The sequence below is a fragment of the Lygodium microphyllum genome, chromosome 4, assembly GCF_053477565.2.
Source record: "Lygodium microphyllum isolate KBCC chromosome 4, Lygodium_microphyllum_v1.1.10, whole genome shotgun sequence".
NCBI classification, from domain to species: domain Eukaryota; kingdom Viridiplantae; phylum Streptophyta; class Polypodiopsida; order Schizaeales; family Lygodiaceae; genus Lygodium; species Lygodium microphyllum.
The window spans coordinates 174,744,077-174,767,077 of NC_141138.1; the positions used below are offsets into that span (position 1 = coordinate 174,744,077).

Genomic DNA, 23,001 nt, shown 5'->3' on the forward strand with positions numbered 1-23,001 from the left:
CTGTTTGCAGGTACTTGTAGGAAAGCGACCTGTTACGGGCCTGAGGTTGTACTTGGAGGGTAAGAAGAGCAATAGATTGGCAATCCACTTGCAATACTTGACAGCAGTGCCTCAGATCCTCAAGACACTATGGGTGGAAGATGGAGGTGGAGAGGAGGAATGGGTTGGACCAGAGGATGATTTCAGTAAGTATTTTGAGCCGGTTCAGTGGAGGAACTTCTCACATGTGTGCACAGCACCAGTCGAGAACAGTGAGACTTGGTTAGGAGGACCAGGGGGAGCGTTGGTGGTTGTTGGAGCACGTCTGCAGGTGCAGCAGCATGGTACCAAGAAAGTGCTCTTCCTGCACCTTCTCTACTCACGAATTGCCAAGGCCAGGATTCGGAGGTCTGAGTGGGACCACATGTCTGCATCTCAGCAGAAATCAGGCCTATTCAGTACTCTGATCAGCACGACCTTTTCGTCTGTCACAGCTCAGTCACCAGCTCCACCCAAGCCAGTTGTTATCAACTCTGCTATCTATCCGGAAGGTCCACCTGTTCCTGGCCAGATGCCCAAACTCTTGAAGTTTGTGGATGCTACAGAGATGACAAGAGGGCCACATGATTTGCCTGGGCACTGGTTGGTAACTGGAGCCAAGCTACTTCTGGAGAGGGGGAAAATTTCGATACGTGCCAAGTACTCTCTCTTGTTGTATAGTGTAGAGTGAGGACCTTGCTCATTGGGCATTTGTTGTGCAACTAATTCCCTTGTTGCTTGTATACTTATTGTGTACCTATAGCCATCAAATGTTCTGCTGTACTTATCTAGAGGAAAATTCCACATGTGAACACCTGCAAAGAGTTTACATTTTTTTGCTCCCAAAACTAATATGGGCATCGTACACAGTCCAAGAAAAGGAATCAGTTATTGGAGTTGCCACACTCAACACCTAAATACTGCCTGAATTAACTGCTACAAGCTTGTCCCGTGTAACTTCTGTGCTTTTACATTTATGATGTGTGTCGCGCACAACCTTGTATAAACCATACGTACTAGTTTAAGGCAAACACACATCTACATCCAATATGGTGGTTTTGTTGGTATATGTGGTCGAGGGGAGAAAAGGGTGAAAGGGGGAGGTGAATTGCCTGTATTCACTGTTTTGGGTCTGTCTCAATCATCTGTTGTTCACCTGTCCAAGGCCACATTGCTCCATGGAAGAAAAGGGCTGACGAATATTTATAACATTATTTGCCGCACTTTTCTCTATTGATCATTGTGCTCTCGCTATATTGCACAGTTCTAAGTGTGCATGTGTGTGTGTGTGTCTAGGATAAGACACAAGGGGGAGCTTGTCCCCTCCAAATATCAGATACGTGAGTGGGCAAGAGCCATGCTGGCATGTTTTCCTATGCGCACATAGGATAGTTTGCTCACAAGTTGTATGAATGGGGTGCTTGATTGCACTGGGATCCTCAGTGACCTTACCGAGGACCAATTGAGGGTTGGAGTTGGCAAGAGCCAGAACCTACACAAACACACCATGTGAACATAAATGCCCAACAAAGAGTTGTACCTAGTAAGGCTTGAACCAAACCTCAAGACTATGGAGGCGAAGTGTCAATTGCTAGGCCATCACCTTTGGGACAAAGAGTTACTTTAATAGTCTATTATTCAGTAGCTCAAGGTCACAGCGCACCGAGAAGAAAAGGGTCCTTAGGTCTTGTGACCTTTGACAAAAGTCCTGGTGCACGGATTTAGCATTGTAGAACAGGTGGTAAATACATGTGTGGTTACCTCCTACCTTAGGTCACACCTGAGTTGTCTTGTTTGTTTTTATTCTCACCATGATTTGGATTGTGCTTGCTGATCCTTTATATTCTTGGCGTTTTTTAAAGAGGAGGTTTTAGTGGTGTGCACGATGCTATTTACTTACACCCATGTTTGCAATGTTATTGACTCACTGTAGAATGGAAGGTCCAGTAGTCATAGATGCGTATATCTATGGTTTCCTCGTCTAAAATAAAAGAAAACCCAAATGGCCAATATGTTGAGGAGGTCCAGATTCTCACGTTTCTCAGTAATTTCTAGGGCAGGTTTCTAGCACACAATGGTGGGAAGTACACTTCTATTGCGGAGGCCAAGTGCCCACTTGGTTAACATGGCTCGCAAGAGCGGATGCTAAAAAGGAAATTAAAGAGGCGTACTAGAAAGTCTCTTTCCTCAGTGCTCTTTCTTAAAGGCGTTCGCTTAGTATCGAGATATACTTCTCTCTCTCTCTCTCTTTCTCTCTCTTTCTCCGTCTCTGTGTTTTTCTCTCCATCATGTAAACAGAATTCTCCTGAGGCCTCTATGATTTCCTTTCCTTCGAATTCAGTCCTTTTCCAGCACTGCAATGGGTCCATGAGCGTGATCCTGCCGGGTAATCGTATCCAAGGATCGATTTCAAGCGCTAACCAGCATGGTCGCTGTAATCATTATCATGTCGGTCGTTGGCAGCGCCCCGAATCTCATCGGGAGGGAAGTCACTTGTCAGGTTGAATGCCTTATTAATCTCTTTCGGGGGATTTTGCCTTGATGATCGAATCGGTGGCTCTCTCTGGCAGGCGAGGTCGAGCAAGCCCTGTTGGCTATGGAGGGAGTCGGCTTGGGCCGTACAAGCTGGTAGCCTGACTCTAATGCTGCCTCTCTCTCTCTCTCTCTCTCTCTCTCATCTGGCTATTTCAATGTGGCCTCTGTTGACGCCAGCGATTTTGGTGTGATGATAACAGAATTCTACGATATTGGCACAACGTGTGTGTGCGTTTGCTCTGTCTACCATCCCTACAGCGTAAGGCGACACACACACACACACAGATTTCCATTGAAACTCTACATCCGATCTCCAACCGTCTCCGCCTTCCTCCTCTGCATCGCCTTCATGCATTTCCAGCCCCCTCCACCTCCATAACCTTCTTCTCCACACGACCTCCCCTCTATACTTTACCATCCAACCCCCACTTCCATGCCCACCACATAACTAGCTTCTCTCCTCCATAGTATTTTCTCCTCCTCTACACGAGTCCGCCTTCCCCTATACACAACTGTAATCCTCCACACCATCTTCTTCTCCCTGTCTACACAGCTTACCTCCTCCACCACACGACCTCACCGTTGTAACCACACAACTTCTATCTTAACCACACGACCCTACTCCCCACAGCCTACCTTCTCCACCGCAGCCACCACCTCCTTTGGCACCATCATCCTCTCCATCGCCGCATTGGAAAGCCATAAGTACAAGAAACATGAGGAGTGGGGCCATTCGTTACAAGAAAGAGAAGGAGAAGCAGGAGTCAAAACTTCCTTCATTCATCAACCGGTGGTGACCATCATCTTGCCACAGTGAAACTCCTTGCCTTCCTCTTTTGTATTATAATTGTTTAACTAAATGTTTTAAGGTTTCAAATATTGGCAATACCGGCAACAATCACAAATGCTGAGTGGTGACACATGAAAGTCTTAGGGGGCCACTATATACAAACCTTGTCTATCACATGCATTCATAGCCTTTTTTAAAATACCATTATCTATGAAAATTTTCAAAAAAAAAAATCATTTTTTTCTATTCAGTTTATAAATGATTCTTTTACATGGTACCTTTTCGCATATAAAAAATATGTTTAAAAGTTCTCTTATTTTGAACTCACGTGATATGCGTTTATATTTGTGAATGACCATCCTGAGCATGAAGTCTCATATGAGTGATTATAAGCAACACATGATTGCGAGCACAAGATTTGTGATGTAGTCCACAATTGTCGATTTGGGTTAAAAATACCATTACTCATGAAATTATTCAAAATAAAATACATTTTTTTCTATTCGATTTGTAAATGATTCCTTTACATGGTACCTTTCCATATATAAAAATAATATTTAAAAATTCTCTTATTTTGAACTGACATGATATGAGTTTATATTTATGAATGACTATCCTGAGCATAAAGTCTCATATGAGTGATTATAAGCAACACATGATTGCGAGCACACGATTTGCGATGTATTACACAATTGTCGATTTGAGTTGCTACAGTTAGCTATTGAGTTTCTTAGAGACCATTAGCCCTAAAATATCCTCAAAAACATCACGTGAACGGATAAAAGGAGTTAATTTACTACAAAGTTCACATTGGTCTAGCACTTGGAAAGATTAAACGTTGCTCGAGTACGATAACACACACAATCTCATTCACCAAATGTGTATTAAGCATAAGAAAAGGAAAGGATTAATTGTGCATGGTAGTCTACACAGTAGCTAAATTTGATTAGGGTCAGGGAGCATATTAACTGCAAGAAACATACTTGCTAGGGCTAATTGTGACTTGAACTTAAAAGCCATACTAAGAATAAAAACCCTAACAGATCAATCTTAAACACCAATTACTTAGAGAAACACAAGTCTCACACTACACTCACAAAAATAACAGTCGAAGATCTCAAGAAGCTTAAAAAATACTTGTAAAAACAAATGAAGGCCTTAGAACTACCAAAAGACGAAATCTCGCAAAAAAGAGCAATATTGACCAATTAGGCTAATCAAGAGCCAAGCTAGAGATACTATTGACCATTTACGATAACCGTGGATTCAACTTTCCAAATTTCATGGGAAGTAGAACTCCTAGCCCTAAATCACCCAAGGGAATCTGGCGATTGAAAATACTCCCATTCCTCTTGCTAATCAACAATATCATGAAACTTATAAACAAAGAGACTAGTAGACGTAAAGCTTCCACCATGAAAGGAGAAACCACACATGGAAAATGCCCCTTAGATCATACAAATCCCTATATAGCTTTGATATTGTAGTGGATTCGACCTAAGTGGAATAACACGAGGCCTTAGGACAAAGACTCTAGTACCTGAAAGACTAAAGTAAAAGCACTCTCGGCAAGCATAATGGACCTAACAATAGTCATGCAAGGAGAAGGTGGAGATGCAAACAAATATTGATCACATCAATAGGCTCATCCTAAACATGGGGTTGGCAAGAACCTCTAATGATTCCTTGTCAGACCTAGTCTATAGGCAATTGCTTGATAACTTAGGTGTGATATAGGTAGGATTACAAATGGCCGATACACTACTCATGGGACTATGTGTCACACTTGGAACCAAGTTGCAATCTAACATTCCTCTTATCATCAAACAATTGGAAAAATATAGAACATGAGATAACCCCAATAAATTTATAGAGTAATTTGAGTGAATATCATCAAACAGTTAAGACAAATATACAACACGAGATAATGCTTATAAGTTTATCGAGTAATTTGAGTGACTATGCGAGGCTAACAACCTTAGATCAAACTCAAATAGAGCATAAGCTTTTGGTTTGTGCTTAGGCAAGAAGGAACACATGCGGTTCTTTCACCTAAACACTATCAAGCATTCATCATTCTCACATCATGCATTTTGTCACCTCTTTTAGTCCCCATTGTCCCTCACACCTTTGGGAGACCTACCTCAAACCCACCTTATCAAAAGGAATACCAAGGCACAACCTCACAATGGCATAGCCACGAGACTCATTGCAACCTTGGCCTCAATTAAAAGGCTAAGAGTCTTGTTGAAGGAGAATCTAATCCTCTAGAGAATATTTAGAGCTTCATTCAAAGGAATGAAAGTGAAAACAACTTAAGCAATTCCTCAAGTGTCTGAAGGAAGAATCCCTAGCCTCTTTCCAACTCTAATACTAGGAGCACTAGGAGATAACACATTTTGGGAAGGATTCAAGTATCATCATGTCCTCCTTGTGGAAGCCCTAGGTGACTCCATGAGAAGACAAACCATCAATAATAGAGGGGGAGTTAGTATTATGAATCAAGCTATTCTCAAGGATTGGAGAAACCCTCTTGTAGAGAATTTACATTTCAACTTTCTTGTGGCCCATGGGTTCAAAGTCCACCATCTGAAGCATCGAAGGACTGGCTAATTAAGATTACCAATTTTAAGTTCTTTGTGAAATTTTTGGTAACGAAAGGAGTCAATGTTGAGGGTTGAATGCGATTAATTTTTAGTTGTTTTTGTTTTTTTAAAGGTGATGGATGGTTGATTTTATGTTTGAATTGTTGGGTTTGAGTGGTTCTACAAGTGTTCTCTAGAGTTTTGGGGTGGGTTGAATATGTTTAAGAAGCTTATGATCATTTTTTGTCGAGTTATGATGTTTTGATAGGTTTTGATGTATGTCTCATTGGTTCTAATAAGACTGATTTACCTCTATTTGAGTATGTTTTCTTTTTGTTTGAGAGTTTGAGATAATGAATGAGTAAATTGAGGATTGATTGGGTACGTTTTGAATGATTTTTGATGAGTGACAATGATTGTGATTGAAACTAAATGGTTTTAGTGTGTTTTGTTGAGCCTCTGGTGTACTATATTGAGCTTTCGTATGTTTTTGTAAGTTTCTGTTTGTTTCTATATATGATATATTGGATGAATGTTGAGCATAGGAAAGGTTTCCAACCTTGAAAAGAGCAGGATACAAGCTCAAAATTGCTCAATGGAAGTAAAGAAGTAGTTGAGGAAGTCTGGAATAAAGAGTTGAAGTGACAGTGGCAACGTTAAAAGTTATGAAGAGTCGTTATAGTGGCTTTGGTGCCTTTTTGAATCAAACATGCCTTTGGAGGGAAACTCCAAGACCAAGAGAGAGTTTAGTGATTCATTCTATTGTATTGCAAGTTGCTTGAGTAATTGAGAGAGTGATTGAGAGAGAAAGATAGCCATTTGAGAGGTCGAAACTATGTATTTGTGAGAGAGATTGTGAGAGATTGAGAGACAAAGAACAATGAATCATGATGAATGAATATATGATTAATTCCATTCAAAATTGAGTAGATCTTTGTGTTTTCTTGGTCATTGATGCATGATAATAAAGATATGTTGAAGATTTGATGAAGATAAATCCTTGGGAGATTCATTTATGATGATGCATGAAGATTTGTTATTCGTGGTGTTGTTTTCTTTTTTGTGGCCTCTTGAAGAATGAAAAGCATGATTGTTGATGATACCAGATATAATTTCTTGTAGTATTTTTCTCATTTCTTGGTGCTCTTTAGATAGCTCCATGTTTCGGTGCGCAATTGGGAAAAAGCACGATCAACAAGCAGTTATAGGATGCTGGAAATGAAATAAATGGCATTGGTGAAGAGAAAGAGGAGCACGTAAGATTGTAAGATTCCAAGTACTACAAAAGAATTACAAGAATTCATAGAAAAGGCCACTTTCTTAAAGAGATTCATTCCCCAATGGTGGGAGCACAATACTATCTTGATGTGGGCCTTGTATGATAGACTATTCCCCTTGTTTACAGAAGCAACATAGACTTGCATTTTTGTGTCAACCTATTTGAGAGAAAGTTGAAGAATAAAAAATAGAGAGAATGAACATCAATGGAAAACTTGCATTTCATTTGAAGAGTTTTTATCAAGTGGGAGATTGTGAAAAATCTCTAGGATTCATTGTCAGTGGTGGAGATCCACAAGAATAAGAAGGAAAAGAGCTAGGACTTGTTTGTGGATGCACAATAGTAGAGCATGTGGGATGCGTGATGCATCGATAACCTTCTCTTTGTCCAATCGACAACCCATTAGAAGTTAGTAGACAAAGTGATCTTCACAATCTATGCCATAAAACCTCCAAAGTTGGTACTACTGAAAAGATGGCACTATGGTAAGCCTCAAAAGAATGATTTTTTATGCCTTTAGAACAAAATACCTTCCCCTCATCATCATTAGTGGCATGAAAGAAGAATTAAGAGACTATGAAAATAAAGAAGTGGAAGAAATGTTGACAAAAGAGTCTTCTAGAGACTAAAGCCCCTTTGTTTCCCTTTTGTGGAGCACCAATAAACTAGGTGGAGCCAACTTCCTGATGAATGACGTGATAAATAGGCAAGCACTAGAATGAATCCAAAGGTACGTGAGAAGATAGAAAACAAAGTTTAAAGCTGAGAATGAGCAAGCATGAGGAGCCTCCTTTGACGCCCTTGTGGCACTCTTCATAGAAGTCCCAATGGCGAATCAAGGTTCCCTTCCCAGCCAAATCCATCCTAGAAATGTTGCTGATATGCTAGTGAATGTAGTCCCATTGCCAATTTTCAACAGAGAATACAATGAAGACCCTGATCTTCATATAGCCGAGTTCATGGTAGCATATGTGGCTAATAATGCTAGAACCCTAGAACATTGGTTGCCGATATTCTCCATCACTTTCAACGGTGCAATATTTCAATGGTATGAGAGACAAGTAGTAGAAACTTTCAGCAAAGATGGAATGAATTGAAAGTAGCATTTCTCATCAAATTCAGGAATGAAGGTTTCAAAGAGAGGATGCAAGAGGAGTTCATGAATTTGGGCCAGTCCTCTCGAGAATGAGTGGAAGCACATGTCTCTAGAATGGAATCCATACTAAAGATGGACCAATCATAACTTAAATGAAGGCACCTAGAGACGTGAGTTTTCCTTAGAGACCTACAACCTGAAGTTAAGAAGTTCATGGAATTAAGAAGAGCATCTAGTCTTCAAGTTGGAGTGGAAGGTGCAAGATTGTATGATGAAGTTAAAGCTATATTGTCCATGACCTCAGGTAGAGCACCCCTACCTCCTTTAATGCCTAGAATGATGTATTTTCCTAATGCAGTCCCAGGGACTATCCCTTAATCCTATCCTCAGATGCCTATAGTGCCTCAATATAGTACACCAACTCCACAATGGCCACATGTAGTGCCCCCAATGATGGTCCAACCACAACAACAGAGGCCAAACACTTCGAAATATGAAAAATTAGCAACAATAGTGGAACCCTACTAACTAGAATCAATAGCCAATAGTCCAAACAGGAGCTCTAAGTCAGAGGCAAAACATAGACCCTTGTGTATCAACCCAACTAGTCTATGCAGTGATTATATAGACTCTCCAAGATCCCACTATAAGTGCTTCAAGTGGAGAAAATATGAAGGACTATTTGTCCAATTCAATTCCAAACATCAAGGAACCAATGGATGTTATTATAGAACAATTACATACACTAAAAGTAAATACTACTAGCCTATCAAACACTATGGGAGCTGGAAGAGATGTCATGTAATCAAACATTGTGTGGAAAGTGCCATCAAGTGAGACATTTAGCCATTGAAGGTACCTAAAAGCCAACCATTCCTAGAGCCTTCTATTCTTATTGCGTGAGAATGAATCACACAGAGGACATATTCTTTCTGAAGGAGATGCATGATAAAAGGAAGAAAGATGAGAAGATTTGACATGTTGGAATCTAAGATGACAACCCAAGTCATTGGTCTAAAGCCTAGAGAGTTTGGTCCTAATTTCGGTCCAAGGAGATTCCCCTTCCAAAGTTAAAGAGGAAGAGTGGTAGACAGAGATTTGAAGTGTAATGTTACAGATAGTTCTAATTTTCTTTTATAGCATGGGTGCACAATACTCCCATATGAAATTTTTCAAAGTATTAAATGCATGCTCTCAATAATGTTGATATTGTTTTTGGTGCATAATACTTCTTTTTCAAGCTAAAGGATATGTTTTCAAAGTAGCAAATGCAAGCTCTCTATGATGCTAACCTTGTTTAGTAGTTAATATATAACTTGGATTATGTTTTGAAAGACACTGCTTTGTGTATGTGCATGTGAGGGATGCTATAAGATACTTGTAAAGCATGAAGGTATAAGTGTAGATGCATATGTAAGGTGTAAGGTTATGTGTATGCATGTGTAAGGTATGGTGTAATGTAAGGTTACATAGGGTGTAACAGATGGTGTAGAATGTTAAGTGTATAAAGCTATAGGCTACAGAGGATAGTATTGGGTATGTAAGGTATACATTGTGGTGTAGGCATGTGTAAGAGATAGTGCAAAGTTATGTAACACTATAAGGATGTAAGGTATGATGTAGATGGGTGAAAGGTATACATTGTGGTGTATGCACATGTAAGGGATGGTGTAGATACTTGTAAGTCTATAAAGGTGTAAGGTATAGTGTAGAGGTATGTAAGGTTCATATTTGGGTGAAATGTTGGTAGAGAGTTTTGTAAGGTGTTAAGGTGTAAGCCTAGATGTCAACATAAGGTATCAAGCTATGGTACAAGTTGTAAGGGAAATATATGGTGTGAGGTGCGTGGTATAAGGGATGGTGCATACCAAAGAAAAGCACTCCAATATTATTCTTTTAGTGTTATTCTTTTCTAATGTAATAGGAATTGGAAGGTCTAAAGATTTATACAACATTATGATTTGGAGATTATAGTGTAAAGCTTTAGGGATGTAAGTGAGTGGTAAAGATATGTGTTTCGAAGAATTGGTCTAAAGCTATGAGGGTGCAAGGTTATTAAAACTACTAATGTTCAGAGGATATCAAATCTATGTATACTTTTAATTTAAGGTCTCCATTCATGTTATACCATACTAGTCAAGGTCATAAATATTAGGTTCAATAGAGGCAATAATACATCACTACTGCAAAGAAATCTAGGATTAATAGTGAATGCAATTCAAGAGTATAAAATTAATTCACAAGGAATATGAATTAAAAATAGGATAAAAATTAAAGTTAATTATACAATTATGTTCATGTTAATCTTACCCCTATAGTCAAGGTCATTAATACTAGGTTTAAGAAATGCATTTGTGTTACAAAGAAAGGTAAAACAAGGAGTAAATGCATACACTAACGACGAGCTAAAATAGGTAAATGTCATTAAATGGTAGTAGGCTAACATAGTGGGAACTAGAGTAAGATGAATATCAACTCATAATGGAAAGTTCTAAGTAATAAGAACAATAGAATAGCCAATATATGTTAACTAAGTGAATGATCAAAGTGATGATAGTAGAGTTGATGGCCTCATGTGCTTGATAGGCTAGATTCAAAATAAGGGATAGCTATATCTCTTATAGCAAGGCCACATGGATGTGAGTTATCCTTGTCCACATGCTTTGTAGATTGACACTTATACTGATGTCCGCATAGGATCGAATGAGTGAAGTCAATTGGTTGACTTGAGTGGACTCAATTGGTGGCTCAAGTGGACTCAAGTGGTGGACTTGAGTGGATGGTGCACTTGAGTGGATAGAAGTGTACTCAAGTGATGGTACTTAAGTGGGGTTGAGTGCACTCAAGTAGAGGGGAGCACACTCGACTATGGGAAAGTAAAAAAGAATACTATTTTGGGGCTTCCAAAGGCTTAAAATATTCAATAATCCCTTCGTAAGACACAATAACATTTGTAAAATGGATGACTCGATTTTCTAATCTAGTAGTACAAGTTTTGAAGCATATGAGGGGCAAAAAACAAATATTGGTCCCTCACCATTCCATCTTGATCTCAAGCACATAAGCTTTCTATTTTGTAAAATAGTAAGTATTGATTCCATCCTATGTCTTGGCAACAAAACCAAAAAAATTAGCACTAAAGGTGAATGATGGGACATTTGGATAGAATTTTATTCTTTCAAATTAGCTCACATTTCGATTTCTAAAAAGGAGAGAAGAGATTCATTCTCCAAGTCCTTCACTCCATTCTTACTCTCACTCTCTCACTCTCAACAAAGTGCATAAGAAGATAAGATGGAAGCAAGGAGAAATTGCTCTCAAAGATGCGTACACACGAATGAGCTCTTCCATTCATTTTTGGTTTTTATATATTAGGGTTAGGGTTGGGGTTTCCACCAAAGGTTGATGACCCTATCCACTTTTTGGACTTTTGACTGGTCCTTCTTACTTTTGCATATACCTTAGGTTAATTGGATTCCTCTAAACCAAAGCACATAGAAATTTCATGCGCACAACCTCACATCTATTGCAAGTCTTCCTATCTAACTCCAAGAGATGTTACAATTTTTATGAGAGTTGTCCCTCAAAATAATGCACAAAAATAATAATGCAACTAGAAGAACTAACTTAAGATCATTCTAATTGCACATTGTAGATGAAAATACCTAAAAATGCAACCTAAAAAATACCCCTTTTTAAAATAATTCCAACACTTTGACTTGCATGCTTCTAGCTTAACTTGACTTTCGCAACCTTCTTTGCTATTGGAGGTTAATGTTGCATGAGGATAAGAAGGAAGTGAAAGTAAAGAGGGCTATACACATACTTGTACTAAAGACCCAAACACATCAAGTTAGTGTTCATGGAGGTGCAAATATAGCTATGAATAAGGAGTTATCCTTGTGGATCGTAGAGACTTCGGAGTTGAGGTCCCCTTAAGGGATTGTTTGAGAGATTCTACTTACCCACTACCTTCAGAGGTTGTTGAGTATTGTGATGTTGATGTTATTGGTGTATGGCCTTAGGTTGAGAGTAGGATCTACTTAGACAAGGATTATGAGTATGAAAAGAGCTATCATGTCTCAAGATTTGCATTTATGATAGTAGCTGAGCTTATGCCTATGTCTAAGAATTTTTCTCTTGGAATAATTGTTATCAAGTTCATATTCGAGTAAACTATACACACTCTCATATACCATGTTCCAGTAATCGTCTATCGGTTTAGACAATAGGCTTGGATGGAATCAACAGATGGAATAAGGAGATAGAGGAATGATTGAGAAGGAATGGAGACGACATCCTCTCTCTCTCTCTCTCTCTCTCTCTGTCTCTCTCTCTCTCTCCCCTTAACGTAACTCTCTCTAATAATCCCCTCTATCTCAGTCTCACTAATACCCCTCTCTTCTTTGCTGCCTCGATCTTTCTCTCTCACACATTCTCTCCCATTTTTTTCTCTTCCCTTGCTACTATTCTCTCTTTCACTACCTCACTCATTTGAGAGAGAGAGAGAGAGAGAGAGAGAGAGAGAGAGAGAGAGAGAGAGAGAGAGAGAGAGAGAGAGAGAGAGAGAGAGAGAGAGAGAGAGAGAGAGAGAGAGAGAGTATGAGTGAGACCAAATGGGTGTATGTCACTAAATTGATTGCTTATTATGCATTCCCTATTTAGTAAATTTATGTCAATAAACTAATGAATCACTTTTCTTTAAGTGTTGACGATGATCTAGCATGGCCATGAGACCATTTAGAGACCAATACTACTAATGCATCACTTAATGGGGTCTTATCTATGGCTCAAGGTGGTTACATGGACTATAGGTTAAGAGTAGAGTTTAAAAAGTTGATTTTCTTAAAATAGACATGGTGAATCCATTTTTTAAGTATCTCGCGATAGAAATCTGATCTCTAAAAACAGCTCCTAAGGTTATCTGAAACGACGAGATCTACAACTTTCATGTTGGACATTTTTCTATTCGAGCAACGCACATAGAGATATTTCGAAATTGGTGTTGCAGAGTAGGTCCTGGAATAGCCTCATCTTGCATGAAGATCAACCTTTGCAATCTTGGAACTCAAGTCTGTCTGCAAGAAGAGAAGCTCTTGAAGCCTATAAAAGAGGAGGCTCTCCTTGGGTGTGGGAGAGGGGAAGGAAGCATCGCTTTGCATGCATCCAAGAGGAGAAGGAGCAAGTGATGTGGAAGCTCTGCTGAAATCAAGTTCCAAGAGGAGAAGAGAAATTGCAAGTGCTGCTGTGGAAGCTTTGCTGAAATCAAGCTCCAAGAGGAGAGCCCTAGGAGAGACTCAAGAAGGATCAAAAGGTGCCAACTTCCAAGTTGTGCAAGTGTTAGCCAGTTGTATACCGTGCAAGGAACCGTGATCTTGTTCCCGAGATCTACAAGTTAAGAACTGGTTTATGTGTAACAGAGGAGCTTGCTCCTTGTCAATAATATAACTCTATAAGGGGGGAGATTGGCCCATCTTCCAATCCCTAGTGTGTTATCAATCTCTCTCTCTCTCTCTCTCTCTCTCTCTCTACATCTTTCTTTTCTCTCATGTGTTCTCTCTCTGCGCCAGCATAATATTCACCATATATCTTTTAAGTATATAAGAATGTCAAGCATGTATCTCGGATCTTATAATAGTGTAGTTCAATTGGTTAAGTTGAATATATGGTGGCTAGAAGGAATGGGTTCAAATCCTACATTTTGCACGATTATTTAGTAAATGGGTGTAGCTCAATTAGTTAAGAACATATGGTGACTAGAAGCTATTGGGTTCAATTTCTACATTCTACACACAGTAATTTAGTATATGTATAGAAAAAGGGAGATTTGAACCCAAGTCACATGGTTAATAAAATAAGTGCTTTACCACTAGGGTAGACACTAATTATTGAGAGAGAGAGAGAGAGAGAGAGAGAGAGAGAGAGAGAGAGAGAGAGAGAGAGAGAGAGAGAGAGAGAGAGAGAGAGAGAGAGAGAGAGAGAGAGAGAGAATAAGCACACTATTTTTCTTCGCCTCATTTTACTTTTTTTCCTTCTTTTTTTAAGATAAGAAGCAGAAGAGACACAAAGGGAAACAAATCATGAAGCAGAGTGCTTGTAGAGTATCATTAGAGAAAAGCTACAAGGATTAAGGTAAAGTATGAACAAGGTTACCCCTATAATTGACAATAGAGGCTAATATCCAATCCCTTTCTTGTTGTAATCCAACCAATGAAAAGTAAAGTCCCCTCCCAACAAAAAGATGATGCCATAGCAGTAGAGTGTGCTTAATAAGCATGCAAGAACCATATCACAAATTCCTCCTTGAGCGAGATCTAACCCATGAAATATAATTAAAATCAATAGTATACAAACATTTTACCTTTTCTTGAGATGCAATAGAAAAAGACAGTAGGGGGTTGATGCACCTTTCACTTGCCACCTCATTCTCAACCTTTCTCATGTTGTTGAAAGAGCTTGAGATGTCAAAGAAGGGATAATTCAATCTTGCCATATCAACCCCACTACTATTTGCAAGGCCTAGGAAGTCCATATCCATAGACTTTCCATTCTTCTACACATTCTTCACTTGCATCTCAAGGGCTTCACTGTTATTGTCAACTTGAGGGCGTTTACTTGCAAAGCTAGTTGCATGAATTGTTCCAATGTATCAAGTGGTAGGCAACATGGGATATAAATGTGTTTAATACTTTTCTTATGCCAGTTTCAACAGTTCAGACATGGGAAATTTCTTAGATTGAAGAGAGTCTCCACATTTCACACAAAGCAAATGAACAATAAAATAAATATCAGGTTCCTTTATAGTCGGCTTTAGCTACTTGGCATGTTAAAATGTTTATGGACTATGGAATGCAATATGATAGGTTCAAGCCTTGTATACCACATAACTCGTGATGGTTTTTCATTGGGCAAGGGGGCCATGACCGGTCAAATTTCTTGTCCATCGATCACTTTTTCGATTCTCCTTCCCTTGACAAGTTGGCTTTACACCCTTGGCTTCTTTTATCCTTCTGCCCAAGTGTGAATTGGGCCTTACATTAAATGCACTAAATGCTCGGTTTTTATAAAAACAATGCAATGCCAATTTTGAGGATATATTAGATACCTTGAGGACACCCAATATAGATAGAGCTTGAAATCCACCAAATCATCCTTGTGAATCAAAGTTGGCTTCTCATGCAACCCACACAAATGCCTTAACAACTGCTCTAAATGCTGTTGTGTTCTAAATGCTTGTTAATGCTTTGGAAACATCCGTCCTTCCTTTTTTTATAATGCATAGTTTATTTATTGAGAATGAAAAAACATCTAGAGAAGATAGGCACTGCCACATGCTTATCTACACTTAGTGAGCCTATGAAACTCTAAACCTGCTGTTGTGGAGGATTGTTGCAAAGAAACTCCCTACAAGAGATAAAGTGGCAAAATTCAAGGATTGCAACTCACTGTGTACTCTATGCTACACCCATACCGAGACGAACAACCATCTATCCTGGTTTTGCAAAGGTGCCAGAGGGGCTTGGAAAAGCATGAAAGAATGGACGAAGCTAGCACAATTCAATGAGGGCATAAGAATGAGAGCTGCACTCCTAGGCGATCCAGGAAAAATTGATGAATAGACTATCAAAGTGTGGAATATTATAAGGGCTGTTGTTCTGTCCACACTCTGGAAGAATAGAAACAGAGCGGTGATGAAGAAGGAAAGGCGTCTTAGCAAAGAAGTTCTAGTCATCATCAATATGTGTAAAGAGGATACGTTTGCTTTATTAGGTAGACTTAGAAACAAGGGACATTCGTCCTTCTTACCAAAAGTACTTCAATGGACCTTGTGATTGCAACACTTTGTGCGTATGTCCCCCCCCTCTACAAAGTACTTGAGTGCCTTTAGGAGGGCTGTGTGTGTGTGTGTGTGTGAGAGAGAGAGAGAGAGAGAGAGAGAGAGAGAAGCGAGCAAGCTGACTTGCTTTGTGTCTTTTTATGTCCTCGCCTTAGAGGAAAACACAGGCTGTATACTGTGCAAGCCCAAAATTCATCATTGAAGCTGTGCTGGCAAGCCGTCATTGGAGCGAAATTTTGACGCTGGATCCTGCACTATGGATGAATTGCTACAGCAACGGCATTGCGAAGGAATATGGAACTTAGATCTCGATTTGGGATCACCCAACCCAGGTGATTTGAAGCTTCCCGAGAGCTTGAGAGTGTAACAAATTTATCAAGAAATTTCAAGAAACTACCTTTGATAACGGTGCATATATGAGTTTTGTGATTAACTATGTCTACTTTTAAGCATGACCGATGTATCTAATTTAATTGCCGGTTCACCAGTTCTACTACTGTTCGTCCTCTTCTTGGTGATGAACTAACTCTATTGGCCAGACCGATGTGTCTAATCTAATTGTCGGTTCAACTCATAGCCCGTGACATTCACTAGAGAAATGTACTTGGCGGTTTGGCTTCTACCTTTGTAGTGTGACCAAGGTGGAAAGAAGGAAGCCATCCAATGCCAATGATTTCTTCTTTGTAGTGTGACCAAGGTGGAAAGAAGGCAGCCATCCAATGCCAATGATTTCTTCATTCTCAATGGGGGGGATCAGCCAAAAGAAAAAAGGAGCACATCTGGATTTCGAGGTGATACTTAAAACAATGTTCTTGATGAAAGCTCAATCTTCCTTGAGTCCTTCCATTAGACTACAAACTTTAATTAGGTATATCAAGCGACTTTCTCAGATTGTTAATACTGGTTTGATGTGGACAAGACTGAGGCCTTGTAAAGTAGATCAGATCAGTTTAGAACTGAGTTCTACATACATTAGATAATGGTTGCAGTGCGTGACATTGCGGAACTGCATACATTAGATATTGGTTGTAGCGCATGACATTGTGGGACTAAGTTTTCACCTCCAAGTTTGAAGTGCAAGTCTAAATTTACTTATCGTGATAGTAAATTGGGTGTGCAAAGACTAAGCAATTTGCAAAGCATTGGGATTGATGCATGGACAGGGTTGAGGCTTTGTAACGTAGATCAGATCCATTTGGAACTGAGATTTGCATGTATTACACATTGTTTACAATGCACAAGAGTGTGAAATTAGGGTTATACCTCCAAGTTTGAAGTGTAGGTCTGAATTAACATAATTTGATAGCTAATTGGGTTTGCAAAGGTAAAGTGTTGGGATTGATACATGAATAGGGTTGAGGTTTTGTAAAGCAGATCATGTCAATTTAGAATATGAGATTTGCATGTATTACATATTATTTGCAATGTGCAACAATATGGGACTAGGTTTGAACGTCTAATACCACTTTTGTAGGTCAAATGAAATGAGGACAGTATGTATTTATATGCACTATACTTGCTAAAGTGTGAATAGATAGATATATCGCATTGGGGAAGGCTGGTGAGAGCAACTAAAGACACCACACTAGAGACAAGTCTAGGCTAATTCAAGAGTAAGGCGCGTGGGAATTGTTGGTATTGAGAGAGTGCTAGTTTGTGATAGTAGGTTACTTGGATTCGTACAAGCTTTGAATAATAATAAATAAATGCTTTAAGGATGCTAACTTTGGGGCTTGTTGTGTGGTTATGCAAGAGCATTCTAGCTCTCCTATTTAGCATGCTTTTGTAGGTTAAATGGAATGAAGATAGCATGTATTTATATGCATAGTACTTGCTAGAGTGTAAATAGAGAGATATATTGCATTGGGAAAGGTTGGTGAGAGCAATTGATGACACCGCACTAGAGACAAGTCTAGGATGAGTCAAGAGTAAGACACTTGGAATTGTGGATATTGAGAGAGTGCTAGTTTATGATAGTAGGTTACTTGTGATTTGTACAAGCTTTGAATAATAATAAATAAATACTGTAAGGATGCTAACTTTGGGACTTGTCGTGTGGTGTCTATCATGCAAGAGCATTCTAGTTCTCCTATGCTTTAGCGAGTCTTGTGTTATTTGCCGATTCATTATATGTGTGCAAGCTAGTTTATGTTCACTTCCATTTAGATTAATTTCGAAAGGCCAATGTCATAGTTCTGCTCTATTGGGACATGACCATCTTCTTTAAGGAGGTGAGCTTGTAGTTGTCTTGTGGTGAATACACATTTTCTCAAGTGCCATAATTAGTAAACAATAGAGAATCAAGTGATATAATTAGTAAACAGTAGAGAATAATATTCAAGTGATGAGAAATCATTATCCTCAGCATAGAGAGGCACATATTGTATAGTGCAAGGCCTATGGAAGATAGACAACAACACATAAATGCAATTGATGTTACCAAAAAGTAATTGCAGCTTTACCTTGAGGCTTTTAGTTTGACTTGACCTTGGTTATGGCTCAATTAGGTTCAGAAAAGGACAAATTTGGAGCTTTGCTTCATACTCGAGATAGGAGTAACACTTCTGCATCTTCAATATAGATAGACATCAGGGTTGTAGTAACCATGTTTTTGTGTAGTTGGTATGGATGCTTGCTTGAGCACTGAGAATTATACCTTTTAGACAATTATGGGTTGGGATATATATGAGATATGTTTATGATTGCAACATGTATACATGTTGTCTTAGGCCATTTGTATTATATGTTAGCATGCTTTGTTTAGTATTTAGGGCATTGAATGCATATTTATTTACTATGAATGCTTTTTCATGCGTAATATATGTCATCAATGTGGATCTCTTGGGATGGCCATGAGTATCAATCTAGTGAAGTAGGGTGGATCTCTAGGAATGGCTGTGGGCATAAGTATTGTGGAGTGGCCATGGCTATGGGCATATGTCTTGTGAAATAACCTTTGTGGCCCATGGGTGACTAAGGCATTTTGTAGTGCATCGTATTTGTGAAAGCGTTGTAGTGTAGTATGTGGATCCATGCATGGTTTCCTCTTGAGTTCTTGAAGAACAAAAAGAGACGTGAGTCATTTTGATGTGTCAAAAGTAACATATAACACATCTTTACTCATTGACCATTGCTATGCTTTTTGGAACATGCTTGAGAATATTTACTTCCATTTGTTATTTTGGAAAAGCAGGTTTGCATAGAATATGACTTTGGATTGGCCACTTAATAGATCAATAGCATTATGACATGAATTGCTATTGCGCAATTGGTTACAACTTGCTTGAGCCCTTGTATTCATGATTGTGCAACCTTCAGCCAGGGACTTGTGTTGACGGCTTTTGCAAGATAGGTTGGCTGATTTGCTACAGTTGATCTATTGATTGTAGATGTGAGCTTTTGGATGATCATACGATTGATGTACAAGTGGGTGAATCTCTCATCGTGGTAGCTTGGGGTGTTTGGACCTCTTGTAGGTAGAGCACATACTATGTTGAGTTTTACAGTTGAATGCATGGAGATACTAATGTTACTGAGAAAGCAGTTAAGACTTTCTTTGGTCAATTTTGAGACGAGAGATGGATACCCAATGAACAAATGCCTTAACTTGGTATAGGGAAGACAACCGAGTCTTAAATTTGGTAGTGGTGTACATGCTTTTGACATGAACTAGGATAAAATCATTGAAAAGGAGTGCACACGAGAGTTGAGTTCATCTCATAGATTTGTTGAATCTATAGAAATAACAAATACGAGGATCCACAACAGGTTGAGGGTGAGGGATGGACCGTGGTAAAGAAATCCCACAGGTCAAAGATATTGAGAATGGCCTCGATTTGGCATGACCAAAGGGCGTAATTGGTCTCATTCAAATTTTGGTTATTGGCAAAGTTGGAAAGGATAGATGTTTGCACTTGGAGTGCCATGAGTTGTAGACAAGGAACAAGTGTCGTTTAGAAAGCAAAGGGGAAAGAGGAGAATGGGAGGGAAGGAGGTCATGGTTGGGCATCTCAATCCATGCCACAATCATGTTGATCTTTGCGTTGATCATCACTATCCTAACAATCACAACAGTCTTTGTGTGACAATTCTCATGATCTTGATGGTCTTTGCAATGATCCTTAGTCTCAAAGTTTCAACTATGGTTTTGACGGTTTGTCACAATGAAGATCTCGATCAATGATGAAAGAAAAGGTAAGGTAATGGGGGCTATGCTAGAGTAGACCAACAACTAAAACACAAATATGCAAGCTTGAATCTTGTTGAAGATGCCATGAGTGAGTGTGTGTTTTTGTCCACGTAGGGGCTTGCTTGAAAGAGGCAAAGTCACTCTTAGGTTGTAGTATTGAGGTAAAAACCAGCCTTGTTGACCTCAATAGACTGTTGTTAAGCCAAAAAAGGTGCATTACACTTAAAAACCTTCATTGCCTCATTTAAGCAGCCCCAAAACTCATAATGCTACAAAGTTTCTTTGTGACATAAGCAAACCCACAAAGTTTGGTTGGTTCCTCATCCATAAATGGATAGGCTGCACAGTCACTTGCCATTGTGATCAGTCTACTGCCAGTCTTGATCTGGGGCCGAGTTCTCCACACCCTATTTGGCGGTTTGTGGTGTGCTGCCGAGCTCTCCATCAACCAGGTGACTTGTCCACATTTGTTTTGCAGCTTTGTGTTTGCTGATCATGCCCAGCTGCCATCCTTCTTGGAGTTTCCAACAGCTATCACCTATTGTATAGGCTGTGTTTTCAGCTTCTGCACGCCATTCAACAGCAACTAACGTCATCATTCTAATTTCTAGCAATTGCCATCCTTTAGCAGCCTGTATTTTGCTGCCAAAACTCGTCCGATGCTGTTGTTCACTGCGTTTGCCAGGTAGACAGCAGGCCACCCTATTGCCACTTAGTCTTCCTCTACGATCATGATCAGTTGACATTATCATCAGACTAGCTAGACTTGCATTTTCAATTGGGCTGACAGCTTGTCGTTCCCTCTTCACTGACATCATTAGATTATTTGTTGTGTTTTGGGATATGTTCAAGGTATGACACACTCTTGAAGCTATCATTAGTGTCTCCGAATCCTCCTCCAACTCACCTCATCCCCAATCCACCCGAGACATGGAGGTTTGAGGCTCATTGTATTTACATCAGCATAGCCTATTTAATTATTCATTCTTTGAGTCCTCTTTACCTTAAGTTCTACTATATTCATTTTGTTCTTGTCATACACTTTGAGTTCTCATGCTGTGTTTGAGCATTTCTTTACAAGTATCGTCAAGGGGAGTTGCAACCATCAAGGTAGACTACAACCATCGAGATGAATTGCAACACTATCAAGGTGATCGGGCTCGATTGAGGTGAAAGTTTACATCAAGATGAAAAGGTGAACTTTCCTAGACTAGCTTGGGACTTGGGTTCATCTTGAGGGTTCTTAATGCCAAGTGAGAAGTATCCTTGAAGATCTTAGTATCCTTGGAGTCACTCAAAACTTGCCATTAATGTGAAAACTTTCATGTTGAAATAACGTCATCAAGGTGAATAGTTCACCTTGATAGCTCTTTTCTAGCATCAAGGTAAGGGTGTGATCACTGAGTTCTTAAATTTGCATCAAGGTTAGTTTGGGTACACCCATGGTAACTTTTGTGCAAGGAGAGGGTGCTTGAGAAGCTAACAACCCTAGTGTCAAGATGAAGCAATTCTCCTTTACAACTATTGCATTGAGGCGAATGATTCTTTACCTCAGTAGTTAGCTTCTTGACCCCGTACAATACTTAATATCCTTATTGACCTAGAGCTTCTAGACCATGTGCAAGACTTAATACCCTTGCCGACCTAGTCATATTTTAGCGCAATGCGCCTAATGTTAAGCATTTAGCCTCAAGTACTTGGACTCAAAATGATTAAGCAACCCCTAATGATTTAAATCATATCTTAACCAAGAGTATATAGGAGTAGTACATGTATTTAAGGAGTGGCACAAATGGACCTTGTAGTAAGTTGTTTTTGAAATCTTTGAAGTATAGCTAGGGAGATCATTAGGGCATTGCATGAGATATAGACTACAAGCACGACTTGCTACTTTGAAATAGATAGAATGGATAATTCAGGAATGCTTAAACAACAAAGTTTCAAAGTGGTAGAAGTCTCATGAGGCCTAGCATAAGCAATTAGATGAGTTAAAAGAACAAAAAAATGAGATGGAGAGCATAAGAAAGCTGATGATCCATGATGGGGTGGCTAATACCTCTATAGAAACAAACCTTAAATAAAAACTGTAGTGCAGAAGGTAATGCAAGTTTGCTTAGGAGCTTGGAAGTAAGTAGTACCTCCAAGGAGAAAGCCAAAATCCAGTTGGTAGCTAAGCAACTAGGCAGTAAAGATTGGGTGATTATTCCTATAGCTTCATACAACAATTTAAGGAGGCTTGTGAAGCCAATGATCTCATAGTTGTAAACACACAAGCATAAGCCTTTCAAACCTACTTGGGAGAGGTAGGATGTGCTTCACTTGCTTCAACCTAGTTGTAAAAGGGAACTTTTTTTGTGCTTAAGGATCTCTTCAGGCGGTATTCACCTTCAACGTCTGTAGCTGCTCTATAATTACATCCAGAAGCTTTTTCTTGATACTTGCAACTGAGTTAGATAAGTAGTCCTTCAGATTTTCACCTCCTGAAGTACTTGTAGTAGGGTTTTGGGAAGCGTCTGTAATTACTGCATAGACTGGTTGGGTCGATCCAGAAGGTCCTCTGTTCTGGCTCTGATTCAGAGCTTCTGTTGTGACTTGGGGTTGTTGATTCCAATTGGTAGGGTTCCATTGTTATTGAGTCGCCATTGGAGGAACTGTTTGAGGCCACTGTTGTT

The 23,001-nt window shown here is 39.3% G+C and overlaps 2 protein-coding genes across 9 annotated transcripts in view; both read left to right on the forward strand.

Annotated features, from left to right (window-relative positions):
* Positions 1 to 866, forward strand: part of LOC148037927 (MACPF domain-containing protein At4g24290-like) — a 52,774-nt gene extending 51,908 nt beyond the window's left edge. For both annotated transcript variants that reach the window (XM_087676932.1, XM_087676931.1), the window contains exon 8: positions 11 to 866. In XM_087676932.1, the coding sequence (XP_087533058.1) occupies positions 11 to 709 (699 nt within the window). In that variant the 3' untranslated portion in view covers positions 710 to 866. The remainder of the gene's footprint in view (positions 1 to 10) is intronic.
* A 15,175-nt stretch (positions 867 to 16,041) lies between these two features.
* LOC148037928 (pentatricopeptide repeat-containing protein DOT4, chloroplastic-like) overlaps positions 16,042 to 23,001 on the forward strand; it is a 37,973-nt gene continuing 31,013 nt past the window's right edge. For 4 of the 7 annotated variants that reach the window (XM_087676936.1, XM_087676933.1, XM_087676938.1 and 1 more), the window contains exon 1: positions 16,192 to 16,472. The gene's annotated coding sequence lies outside the window, so the exon portion shown is untranslated. Of the gene's footprint in view, positions 16,152 to 16,190; positions 16,473 to 23,001 lie in introns of those variants that run through there. The other 3 variants (XM_087676934.1, XM_087676935.1, XM_087676937.1) reach the window with 3 other exon arrangements.